This window comes from Vulpes lagopus, chromosome 11 (assembly GCF_018345385.1).
Source record: "Vulpes lagopus strain Blue_001 chromosome 11, ASM1834538v1, whole genome shotgun sequence".
Taxonomy (NCBI): Eukaryota; Metazoa; Chordata; class Mammalia; order Carnivora; family Canidae; genus Vulpes; species Vulpes lagopus.
Genome location: NC_054834.1, coordinates 61,283,662 through 61,297,231, shown reverse-complemented (window position 1 = coordinate 61,297,231; position 13,570 = coordinate 61,283,662). Strand labels below are relative to the sequence as shown.

The window sequence follows — 13,570 nt, the reverse complement described above, 5'->3', positions numbered from 1 at the left end:
TTTAACCATGAGAAACTGAAGGTTGCTGGAGGGGAGGTGGATGGGGGGATGCGGTAACTAGGTGATGAGCATGAAGGAGGACACGTGATGTGAATGAGCACTCGGTGTTCTATGCAACTAATGAATCACTGACCTCTACATCTGAAACTAATGATGTACTGTATGTTGGCTAATTGAATTTAAATAAAATTTAAAAAAATAAAATTAAAATTAAAAAAGAAAAGAACCTATTGAGTGTGTCAGGCTTGGCACTTTCAGACATGGGAGCTCATTTAATTTTCACCACGCCCTGGAGGTGGGTGTTACACTGTCCCTGTGATTAAAAGGAGAGCGCTGGAGTCTGTAACTTCTCCAAGGTCACACAGCTAGTGGAGTAAGCAGTGGCCAGGAGAGATAACAGTAGCTGAATTCCAAAGGAAGCAGTGAGGGTAAGTACTCAGGGATTGCAGACTTTTTACACGGCTGGGCCTGTTCCAGGTTCAAGGACAGGAGAGTCACTTTTCCCACGACTTCTTTCCTCATACCAGGTCTCATGGAAGAAGAAAACCAGACGGGAGTGGTCCAGTTCCACTTCCACCCCTTCTCCACAGACCCAGCGGTGGTTCCCCTCCTATTTGTGGCCTTCTTGCTGTTGTACTTAGGAAGTCTTGTTGGAAACATGACCATTGGGCTGACGGTCTGGAGAGATCACTCCCTCCATACCCCAATGTACTTCTTCCTTTTTGTACTGGCCGTGCTGGAGATCGGCTACTCTACCAACATTGCTCCCCTGACTCTGGCTGGCATCCTTTCCATGGTGCGGATGCTTATCTCTCTCCCTGGCTGTGGGGCCCAGATGTTCTTGTTCATCCTTCTTGGTGGGTCTGACTGTGTCCTGCTTGCTGTCATGGCCTATGACAGGTACGTGGCAATCTGCCATCCATTGCACTACAACCTCATCATGAGTTGGGAGCTCCGTGGGAAGATGACTTTGGGCTCGTTGGGGCTGGGATTCCTGTTGTCACTGCCCTTGACCATTCTGATCTGCCACCTTCCATTCTGTGGCCACAATGAGATCCACCACTTTTTCTGTGACATGCCTGCAGTCATGCGCCTGGCCTGCACAGACACCCGCCTGCATGAGGCAGCTCTCTATGCCATCAGCGTGGTGGCTGTGGCTGTCCCCTTCCTCCTCATCTGCCTCTCCTATGGCTGCATCGTGGCCACCATCCTGAGGATGAATTCAGCTGAGGGAAAGCGCCGGGCTTTCTCCACCTGTTCCTCCCACCTTATCGTCGTTCTCCTGCAATATGGGTGTTGCAGCCTCATCTACCTTCGCCCCAGCTCCAGCTACTCCCCAGAAGAGGGCCGGGCAGTGTCCGTTGTCTACACCTTTTTCTCCCCAGTGCTAAACCCCTTGATCTATAGCATAAGGAATCAAGAGGTGACTGATGCAATAAGGAGACTTATGGCAAGAATGTGCTGGGTCAGGAAACCAGAAATATTTCTTCCTAGAAAAAATATTCCCCAAACCAGGAATAAGGGCATGATGTAAAGGACAGGAAAACTCCAAAGCTAAAAGGAAGGGGTGGAGAGATAACCGTCTCCGTGTCTCTCTCAGCCTGCGAAATGCTCTTCAGTGTGAATTCCTCTGCTTTTTAGTGGTGTCCAGTGAGGAAGCCCTGGACTGACCCTGCCTACTTAGCCAGCCTCGTCCCTCATATGACTTAGAATAAGGACTGGACAGGAGTGTCAGTGAAGAAAAGGATGAATGACTGGACACACAGGGACACAGTTGCAGTTGATATAATGGATGCTGGCCTGTTACCTGTTTGAAGAGCCTACCTCCCTGACAGATGCAGGCCCAATGGAGTCACGTATTCAAATATCTTTTGACCCCTCTCTTTGCCTGCTCAAGTCCCACCGCCTTAATAAAGTCCATCTGGCCACTCCTTTGATGGCGATCTTCCTCTTTTCACTAAATCATACTCCTTTTTATACAACCAAGTTTCATGTGCTTTGGCATTGCCTCTGTAATAAGTTTGTAAGTATGTGATGGGCGTTAAGGAGGGCACGTGATGTGATGAGCACTGGGTGTTCTACATAGCTGATGAATTATTGAACACTACCTCTGAAACTAATGATGTATGATATGTTGGCTAATTGAATTTAAATTAAAAAAATAAGCCTATAAGGCCCCTCAGGGTGGAAGAAATGGCTTATTCTTTCTTTGTATTTTCTGGTAAGTGCTGGGTACCTAGCCTTAAGGTCCAACCACAAACTTGAGTCCTAACCTTTCCTTCATGAAAGAGAGAAGATGGTGATAACAGCAGCCTTCCTACCTCAAGGGGGTTGGGTTGACAGTCCAGTGAGATAATGGATGTGTAAAGATGTAATAGGAAAGTACAGAGGAAACCACGATCAATATTTGTTTATTTATTTATTTAAATCCTCTGTCAATTGGCGCTTGAACAAGCGGCTTTTACCAAGTTTTTCAAGACCCGCCTTCTCGCTGGTCCCATTGGCTCTTCCCAAAGCAGTAGAATCAGGTGCTTCTCATGACACCAGATGGCTCTTGTGACTCTCGCAGGAGAACCCAAATGGGCAATGAGCAGGGCTGTTAGGGAGATTGGTGGCGGGGACCAGAAGAAGAAGTGAGAGTAGGGAGAGGCATTTTCACGATCCCTTCCTTAGTAAGACAAAAAGAAGAGAATCTCATTCTCTTCTTGATGTTGCAAGTGCAATTGATGATAAAAACTAGCCTATTCCATATATGATTATGTTACACGTGAGAAAGAGGGGTAATATGGAGTCCTGATGGCAAGAATTCCTGGGGCATCCAAGTATTTTTATTTTTATTTATTTTTGTTTTATTTATTTATTTATTTATTTATTTATTTATTTATTTATTTATTTTCATCCAAGTATTTTTAGTTGTGTTTGTGCGGAGATTCAACAGATATTTTATTGATAGCAATGGTGTTTGTTGAAATTAATACATTACTTCTCTATTTTTAATTTATTCTGTTTCCAATCTGCTTCCACAAAAAAATGTGAAGCAGCTTAAAAATATATCCGATACAAATGTTAAAAACACACAGGCAAGAATATTGGGGTAAAGGAAAAATTTAGACAGGATTATAGAGAATATAGCAGTAAAATTGCTGTGCAGAAATGCAAACCACGTGCTCTCTGCAGTCTATACCTCGGTCACCTACAGGTATCTGAGATTTCTACTAGCCAAGGATAAGAATAAAATTCAATCCTGTTGGACAATTCAGAGCTCATATAATAATATATAGTAGAAATATGGAGAAATATTAAAGCATTTTTTTGTTAAATCTCAGATATAAAAGAATCTTTTCCCATAATTTTTCAAAGGAGGATATTTCATACTAAACAACATACCAGCAATTATAATAATAACACTAGTGATCATTTATTGAGCACTGAAGGATATACCAGACATTGTTTAGGTGCTTACTACATTTTAACTCATTTGATTCCCACAATATCTTATAAGATAATTACCATTATTATCTGTATTTTATATGTAAAGAACTGAGGCTTAGAAAGATTAAGTAATTTTCCCAAGATTGCACAGCTAGTAAGTGCTGTCATCATCTAACTTCAAAGCCTGTAACCTTAGCCACGATAACATACAGTAAATATGAGATGAATTTTCTAGGGCTCATTCCCAGTGTAAGCTGATGGTGTGACATTGATCTTTAAGTCACTTAAAAGCAGTTCTGGAAGGGATGGCTATGGTCAATAAAAGGATATATCTCTTAAATTTTCTAATTTGATTTTAGGGAATAAACCTAAACTGTTAGAGCCTGACTGGCCAGCATGTCTTTCAGGAAATCCTCCATAAACACTATTTTACTTAACCAGGGTCTGGGTAAGAATTGGAGAAGAGAAAGTTTCTCGTTATCATTTTTATCCAAGAGTTGGAATACATATATCCTGCATTAATAACAGGCCAGTCTTGTACTTGCCGTACAGGATTTGGACATGATTGGTTTTCTTTTCTTGCATTACACATCCATCAATGTGCTCCAGTTTCATAATGGTATTCCAGTGGAATCAAATTGAACAGCATAAAATAATGTCATCATATTTTAATTTGATTTTATTTACTCATTGGTCTGCGCCTACTGGAATGACGCCTAGTGGCATTAGCTATGGAAAGGAAGTGGCCTAGTATGAGCCGAATGTTGTTAGTGTTCCCTCAAAATTCATATATTGAACCTAATCCCTGATGTGATGGAATTTGGAGGTGGTACTTTCTTGGAGGTAATTAGGTGATGAGAGTGGAGTCCTCATGAATGGTATTAGCGCTCTTATAACAGAAATCATACAAAGCTCCCTAGCTCCTTCTACTGTATGAGGATATAATTGAAAGTGTGGAAGAGGGCCCTCACCCAACCATGTGGCACTCTGATCTCAGAATTCCAGCCTCCAGAATCGTGAGAAATAAGTTTCTGTTGTTTAAAAGCCACCCAGTATGTGGCACTTTGTTCTAACAGCCTGAACTAAGCAAGCAATGGCCCTACTGCCTAGTTTATAGAAAATAGTTATTTTAAAAAATATTCCTTTTTTTAACTAAAAATATCAGGCAGGCTGTAACTCAGCTTTAGATGGCCACTGTGTGGCCCCTCAAATCCTCTTCTTGTTCACACAAATAGACAGAAGAGGGTGAGATAGGACATCAGAAGTCGTGGTTTAAAATTTCAGATCAGCTACTGGCCAGCTGTGCAAACTTGGACAAGTCAACCCACCTATGGGGATTGTGGCTTCCTCAGCTGTGGAGTTGAAGCACTAAACATTGATCAACAGATCCAGTAAGGTGTTATGAGATTAAAATGAAATGTAAATTAAACTTAACCCACAAATTATATGGTCAGCATCACCGTCCTGGCCATCCCCTTCCTGTTTATCATTCCCTCTTCTGTCTTCATTGTGGCCGCCAACCTGAAGATTCGCTTGGCGGAGGGGAGGCCCAAGGCCTTCTCCACCTGCTCCCTTCACCTGACTGTGGTCCTGCTGCAGTAGGGATGTTCCAACCCCAGCTACTCTCCAGAGATGGCCCAGGGAGTGTCTGTGGTTTACACATTCCTCACCCAGGTGCTGAACCCCTTGATCTATAGCATGAGAAACAAGTTGTTTAAGGATGCTTTTAAGAAAAGATACTATGAGGTTCATGCTGTTCAGAGTACATTGACTTTTTCTGGATATTATTGATAAATGGTTTTTCCTACATGAAAAAAAAATGGGATGAACCTTATAGAAGACTAGAAGCCGAGGGGGAAGACGCTTACATTTCAGGAACTGTTTTAAATTCAATCGCTCTTCCTTTGTTACTATATGCCCATGTTCTGGCAGTGAAACCAGTGTCTTCCCCTGCAAAGTCATCCCGCTTGGGAGGCCTGTTGAAAGGATCATCAGTGAGGTTGTGGATATAAAAGTGCTTTGTGTACTGCAGCAGACAATATGGGTCTCATTTGGATTCTATTGCTCCTTAGAAACAAAATGCATTTCTTGGTTTTCCCAAAATTTATTTGCATTATTTCCTAAAATTTATTCTATGCTAAGAGAGCAAGTAAGCCAGATTCCAATAGCACAAAGATCTTAGAATTCTCAAGTGTTGCTGAGAGGAAAAGTTGCCATGAGAAATTGTATCCTCTTCTCTTCTAGAACAAACCAGCATTTCTCAAAAGGCCCACATCCCTCAGATGGCACAAAAAAAAAAAAAAAATCCCTGGGTAATTAAGGGTAGGAAAGTGCATATTTTACTTTCCTCTTGAAGATTAACAAACACATTACCTGGGACCTTTTATCGTGGAGCAGTCTTTGTAGGGCTGGGGTTTCCCAAAACACTAATCACTTTTCCTTCCTCCCTCTCTCTCTCCTTCCTTCCCTTCCTTCCTCCTCTTTCTTTCTTTCTTTCTTTCTTTCTTTCTTTCTTTCTTTCTTTCTTTCTTTCTTTATATAACCTGATCAAGATAATCTTCTGGGAACACTCTTAGGGAAATGGTTGTATAAATGACCAACAGCAGATATTTAGGGGAGTGGTACCAGATAGAATGGTGCCTCAGATCTGAATGAAATGAGTCTGTTGTAACAGAAGCCAGGCTGTAGAGTAAAACATAGGAGCAAATTGAAAAATGCAACCTGTTCACTTGTGGATGTTACTGAACACAAATCTGTGTGTGTATATTTAAGATTTGTTTGTTACTCAGGTAAGTTTGACCTAGAAATTAAAAACTTTCAAGTACAAAGTAGCAATCAAATGACTTAATGATTTGTTTGTAGTGAAATTTAGAACCCTTCCTGGCCTTTGTTAATGATCTTTGGGGCCATGCAGTGTTTGCTGTAGCATCTCTCTGATTTGGTCTTCTTGAAGAGGCGAGATATAGGTCAAGATGAAGGTCAACGCCTCTTCTATCAACAGCAAGTTCACTGCAAGATTCACTGACCCTCCTCATCCCAGAGACACATTTGCCAACTATGCCTGATGTGGTTCGTGGTAGCCTGTGGGGGAACCACACTGAATTTTCGGATCAGCTAGATGCACTCAGTGACTCACTGGGGGAATGTGGAGAAACCATCGGGGGAAAGAGGTATATTGGTCATAGACATCGCTTCATAGATTCCTTGGAAGCAGTCATTCTCTTTTCCAAACTCCATGGAGTCTGATTCTAGAAGAAAGACAGAAGATGACTCAAGGCTGGTGCCATTGCTAAGGAGTCAGTGGGTTTTTCTCCCCATAGCTTCTTAAAAATGGTATTTATTTAACACCCATAAGGCATAGGCACATTAAATTCGGCAGAGAGAGAACCATTTTTGGGGTGCAGGGGAAGAAAGGGAGAGAAATGGGTGGAAGAAATGGAAAGAGAGAAAGGAATAGAATTGGGAGAAATCATGAATAAACTACTGCCACTATGTCCCTGCATCACTCAAAGACATCTGTGGCTCTGGCTATAGTGGAAAGGGGGCTGGACTCCAAAGAAACAGAGTCCCAACTCAAGGATGGCAGCTGCTCTGCTGTGTTGCATTCTGGGGCATTGGGCAGGGCAACGAAACTGTGACTGTAGCCATCTGAAGGCCACCCACTGCCTCTTGGTAGCTTGAGGGCCTGCAGCTGGCGCCTTCTGCTCTAGAGCAACAGAATGGTCCCTTTGGCCCTTCTCTGAGTTCTCTGAGTGGACACTTGACCACTTTTCCTCTCTGACACATGTTCCCATTCAGTATACACACTGTTAGACTTTCAAACGGCTGGTGATTGTGTTTCAGGAATTGTTGTGTGGTTGTCTTTCATGATTGCTTTGACAACCTCCTGCCAAGTTCTCTCTCTCTCTCACATATACACACACCCCTACAGGCCTTTATTTTAACAACGTTCAGAGTTTTCAGAGTTACTGGTTCTTGTAAAGGAAAGTTTTAGGTGACACATGAACGAGTATGTAAACATTTGTTTGTATTTACTTAAAAAAGAGAGATTACAAAGTAGAACCAGTATGATACATGTTGATACGTAACAAAAACTGTATGGGTTGAATTTAAGTTGAGTCAAGGAAAATATTAAGTAAGTAAGTCATACCAGTAAGTCACATAAAACATAAATCATGAAGAATGTTTATTAATGCTTGAAGTATGGGAAATGTTTTTCCTACATTTTATAATAGCCTTGGCTAGAATCACTATCAACTGCTGGCATAAAACAATTTATGGGCACCTGAGTGGCTCATTTGCCTGTCTGACTCTTGGTTTTGGCTCAGGTCATGATCTCAGTGTCCTGAGATTGAGCCCTGCATCGGGCTCCTCGCTCAGCATGGAGCCTGACTGAGATTCTCTCTTTCTCCACCTCTGGTCCTTCTCCTGCTTGCTCTCACTCTCTCAAAATAAACAAATAGAATGTTGAAACAACAACAACAACACTTAATTTATAGGGTGTGTGGTAGTGTCATGAACAGTACTTGGTGAATAAGTAAAGGAACAGTGTTGTAACATTCTGCAATCAATGAATAGCAGGAATCTGTGGGGTGGTTAGCACCACACTACATCATACAATGCAATCAATACCTTGTTGGATTAGTTGCTCCCATTGAGGACCTATGTGGTAGGGGTGGAGTAACAAGTAATATAATAAACACAACACAGAGTGGTAAATGCTATAATTTGGGGTGGGGACAAGCCACCACAGAGCATGGAGCAGGGAGGGATTTTTCCTTTTTTGGAGGAGAGTATGGGAAGGTGTGTATATCAGAATATGGCTTCATTTAACAGGTGACACTTGGCTGAATTCTGAAGGAATCCTAGCATTTGTCTGGGCGCACAAAATTAATCTCTACTTGGATAAATTAAAACTGTATATCTTTTAAGCTCTCTCAAATTTGGAGAGTAAAAATTAAGCAATAATTAGAATATAGCGAAGTCTAGTAGTAATTAGACCAGTTTAGAATATCATGTCTCCAAACAATTCCTATTTGTGTTCCAACATCGACCACAGGGGATGGTCAAGTTAAAAACTAAGTTAGCCTCTTGGGGGTTTATTGAATCAAAGCTGGAAGGGAATTCCCCAGAAATAAGATGAGAAGAACTGAGAGCTGAGAGAGAAGCCAGAATTCTGTCTCTACAAGATCCAAAGTCCCATGATTTTCCCTGAGAAGAGGCAGCAGGGAAGGATGAACAGTGTCCAGATGTGTGCTCCCCTCAGTGCTGAGTGAGGGTTATCTCCTGATTTATCTCCACGATTCCCCAGATCATTGAGAAGAGGCTTCCATTGTGGGCTTCACTCAGTCTCAGGGAAGGATGTGGTCACCAGCCTCTCTAGGTAGAAGGTAAAGATACAGGGAAGACCAGGCTGATTGAGCTGTTGTGTGGTCTAGACCCTGGGAAATGGACCAATGAACCTGACTGACCTCGGGATCCCCCAATCCCGTGAGGGGCTTCCTGGGGTGGAGTTACAAATGAGTTGGAACATTCATGCCATTTCCTGGAGCAAATAAAGTGACACTGTTTATACCAGATATTTTGACAACAAACAGGTTTTCAAAACAGACATTACCCTGCTAAGGGTGAGAAAATAAATCTGCCTCCCTCTCAAAATGTGACTAATTTCCTAGGTTGCCTGATAGTGGTGACAGTTCTCCACCCTCCTTGCGGGAGGGGTACATGCTTCGTTGGGACACTCAGAAAATATAATGTAATCTGCTCAGTTTCCAGGTTACACATTCAATGCCTACTTGATAGTGGATGCTCAATAAATACTTGTCAAATGAGTAAATGTACAGTCACCCTGTGAGGGAAGAAGGTAGAGGAATATGCAAAGGTCTTTATGGAAGAGGAAGGGTTCTCTGTGATTATTCACCAAGTCTTTGGAAGCAGTACTGGTACCACAGAGACTCACCAAAAAGATGCAATATTATTGAGGCTTTATATTTCCTGGGTGAGAAGAGAGCTGGATTTCCCTGATCCTACCTTCATGTAGCAAGGAATTATGCATCAACAAAAGCAGAAGAAAGATAATGAAAGAGAATGTTTAACTACAACCAAGATCACAGGATTGTCATTTTTATACACTTGAGAAGACCTCGGCGAGGAGCAAACTTGGGAGTGGAGAGTGAAGAGTGGAGAGATTTCTCATTCGCTTGCAATACCTTGGATGAAGACACAAAAGGCAAGAATAATGTTTTACTTGTATATTTATTATGCTTTGAATGCTCCTAAAACTAGAGCACCTTGCGATAAAACTAGCTACAGTAAGATTAAAATCCACTTGCACAGTATAAAAGGCAAGAGTGAAACAGAAACAGTTACTGAATGAAAAGCAGTTGAATATAAAACTTAGTTTTGGGCTTCCTTGCAGCTAAGACAAAAAGGGAAACATGAATTAATAGTCAAGTAGGATGACATATATGTGTTCATTAGAGAGAAATGTGTGTATGTGTGTGGGGGTTGGCAAGGGCATGAGATAAGTGTTGTGAATTCAGGGGAGTCCAAGCAATGAGAATTAGAAATCCTTACCTAAGGTATGTTGAATATCCCTTCTGTAATCAATGTGATTGTGTATTGTGGTGGAATTCATTGTAGTTTTTAAGACACTCCACACATAGAACCTTTTTTAAAAGCTTCTTTGAAAACTTATTGATGTTCTGGAGAAAATGTTGAGAGATTTTGGGGGGTAGAATGCTTGAGGCATGTGGCTTCCACATCTGGTCTAATAGATGTTCATTAAATTTGTAGATGACAATGGGAGAGAAATCAATTACTTGTTGGGGCAAAGAATTGCAACTCTCTGTAAGATCGTGATGGGCTAAATCTTAAGGATTGGCTTTAAGAAGAGATGAGGATGGGGCCCCTGGGTGGCTCAGTCACTTGAGTTTGGCTCTTAGTTTAGGCTTGAGTGGCGGTCTCCAAGTTGTGGGAGTTGTGGGATGGAGCCCCATGTCCTGCTCAGTGGGGAGTCTGCTGGAGATCCTATCTCTCTCTCTTTCTTTAGAATAAATAAATTAAATTTTTTTTTTTAAAAAAAGAAAAGAGACGAGGATGAAGAAAAGAAGAAGGAAAGAAGGAAGAGAAGAAAAAGAAGGAAGGAAGGGATGCGACAATAAACTCAGACCAAATCCAGAGTGTGTTATGTCTGGAAATTAACAAACATATAAATAAATACCTAGATTTAGCAAGGCAAGTATGCAGATTTGTGGCCGTATCTAGATGTTAATCCTAGTTCCAACAATGACTGGTTGTATAACTAGGGGTATGTTATGTAACTTCAATTTCCTTGCCTCTCAAATGAGAATTCTAAAAAAAATCAATAACATTTTTATGACTAAAAAAATAAACACACACTTTTGGAAACGATTTTTGAAAAATCTGAAAAGTGGAGAAAACAGTAATCAACCATTTCTCTCAAAAACACCATTAAGAGTTTATTGTTGCCCTTTATGTTGGTAATATAACTGGTTCATGCTATGCATGCAGTTTTGCCTCTTTGTTTTCTTCATTTAACTTGATAATCATCTCACTTTATTAAACCTCTTACTTATAATAATTTAATGGCAATATAATAGTTCCTCATATGAATATACCCCAAGTGACTGAAATGTTACTTTTTGTCAAGCATTTGTTTTATTTCTTTATGAAAAATTATTAAGGCATACAGTACACACCTTTGTGCATTTGGCTCCATATTCCAGGCTATTTCCTTAGGGTAGATCCTTAAATGTTGAGATCACTTATTCAATGCAGATCATGTCCCCCCCCCCTTTTTTTTAAAGGGACGGGTAGGGGGAGAGGGAGACGCGAGAGAGAATTTTCAGCAGACTCCACGCCCAGTGCAAAGCCTCTCACAACTCTGAGATCATGACCAGAGTTGAAATTAAGAGTCAAAAAAAAAAAAAAAAAAAAGAAAGAAAGAAAGAAATCAAGAGTCAGACATGTAACCAATTGAGCCACCCAGGCTCCCCAATGCATGTGACATCTTAAATCCCTTCTTGAAAACAGCTGATTATCTTCGGGATGCCTGAGTGACTCACTCCATTGAACGACCAACTCTTGATTTTGATTCAGGTCATGATCTCAGAGTCCTGGGATAGAGCCCCTCGTTAGGCTCTGTGCTCAGTGGGGAGTCTGCTTGAGGATTTCTCCTCCTCTCCCTCTGCTCCTCACCCCCACTCTCTCTAAAATAAATAAATAGAATCTTAAAAACAAAACCTAACAGCTGGTTATCTCTCCAGAAAGGATATGCCTTTTTAGTATCAGAGTGCTAAAGTGAAGATTACTTCATTTCAGAAGTACTAAGTGTCAGTCACTGGCATCGATAGGGCCTCAATAATTTCCAGTGTTCATATCAATACAGAATTACATCATGCCTGGCACTGTTGCTAGTGTCCTGGCCATTAGCGAAGAATGGGACCCAATCGTCCCAGCCCTCAAAGAGCTTAGAAACTATGGAGGGAACAGAAATACACAAGTGAACATGGAGGCAAACATATAGTTCAGGAATGATGAGATCCTTGGCTATAGATAATAGTTCTTTTTCTTACAACTGTTTGCCTCCTTAGTGTTTAATTTAGAGATAAAATACTTGGAGCAGAGGGTGTGCTGACCGTCTTCACTTACTCTGCATAGAGAGAGGCAGGCAGGACTGTGCTCTTAATGTTGCTCCCAGAAAAGGAATTAAAAATTGGAAGGGACAATACTCCCAGAAACTTTCAGATGAAATTTTCCTACCGTGATTCCAGCCATCTTCTAGGCCTCTTACTTTACATAAGGCATAAGGCTTAAGGTAAGGCATAAGGCTGTTCCAGATGGCTGTATAGGGGCAGATGCACGTAGGGAAGGAAAACACTTTACTTGCAAAGCATGCAGGGTATCAGACTTTAAAAAGACTGGCTTGTCAGACACAAAAGCCCAACAAATATTCAAAGGCTAAAACTGCAAATCAGCAAGAAAACTAAGGTTGTATTATTCTATTTATGGTGGAAAGCAATATTCTTACATGATTATCGTATTTTCAAAGGTCGTGACACATCTTCAGTCATTAGCATAGAAAAATTAACAAAAATACATTCTTTGGGGCATCCATAAACCAGTCAGGGTCATTTTATTTTGGTTTAATTCAGGATGCAAAGTGGTTCCCCTGCCTTCTTATTGTGGCATTGTGAATTGCTTCATCATTGGAAGAAAAAGTGTCAGTTTTTGTTTCTGCAGGAGATGTGGTATGGTGTGTGTGTGTGTGTGTGTGTGTGTGTTGGGGGAGGATAAATACCCTACTGTTCTTTATGCTACTCTTCTTTCTTCTGCCAGTACGTCTCATTGGCCAACCTCAACCAGAAACTACGTGGTGAGGGAGACTGGCTAATACAGTCCTTAGTGATGAGCCTCCCATGGGGTAGAGCAGGCTGGAGATTGTGGATCTGGGGAACAGACCCGGAATAACCAACAAAACTTTCCTTTTGCAAATCACTAAGAGGAAGAGCTGTCTCTGAAAGTGACAGAAATGGAAAAGTGGGAAACGGGAAAGGCTAGAGTAGAGAATTCATAAAGCTGCAGTAAGAAGGTGGGGGAACACTCTCACCACTGCTATTCAACATAGTATTGGAAGTCCTCGCCTCAGCAATCAGACAACAAAAAGACATTAAAGGCATTCAAATTAGCAAAGAAGAAGTCAAACTCTCCCTCTTCGCCAATGACATGATACTCTGCATAGAAAACCCAAAAGCCTCCACCCCAAGATTGCTAGAACTCATACAGCAATTTGGTAGCGTGGCAGGATATAAAATCAATGCCCAGAAATCAATGGCATTTCTATACACTAACAATGAGATTGAAGAAAGAGAAATTAAGGAGTCAATCCCATTTACAATTGCACCCAAAAGCATAAGATACCTAGGAATAAACCTAACCAAAGAGGTAAAGGATCTATACCCTAAAAACTATAGAACACTTCTGAAAGAAATTGAGGAAGACACAAAGAGATGGAAAAATATTCCATGCTCATGGATTGGCAGAATTAATATTGTGAAAATGTCAATGTTACCCAGGGCAATTTACACGTTTAATGCAATCCCTATCAAAATACCAT

General features: G+C 41.2%; 1 protein-coding gene across 1 annotated transcript; it reads left to right on the top strand.

The window, feature by feature from the left end:
* Window positions 1-532: 532 nt before the first annotated feature.
* On the top strand, window positions 533-5,034 carry LOC121471559 (olfactory receptor 10V1-like). Its single transcript, XM_041722359.1, has 3 exons — window positions 533-1,465; window positions 4,717-4,823; window positions 4,887-5,034. The coding sequence occupies exons 1-3, from the start codon at window positions 533-535 to the stop codon at window positions 5,032-5,034; spliced, it is 1,188 nt and encodes a 395-aa protein (XP_041578293.1).
* The last annotated feature ends 8,536 nt before the right edge of the window (window positions 5,035-13,570 follow it).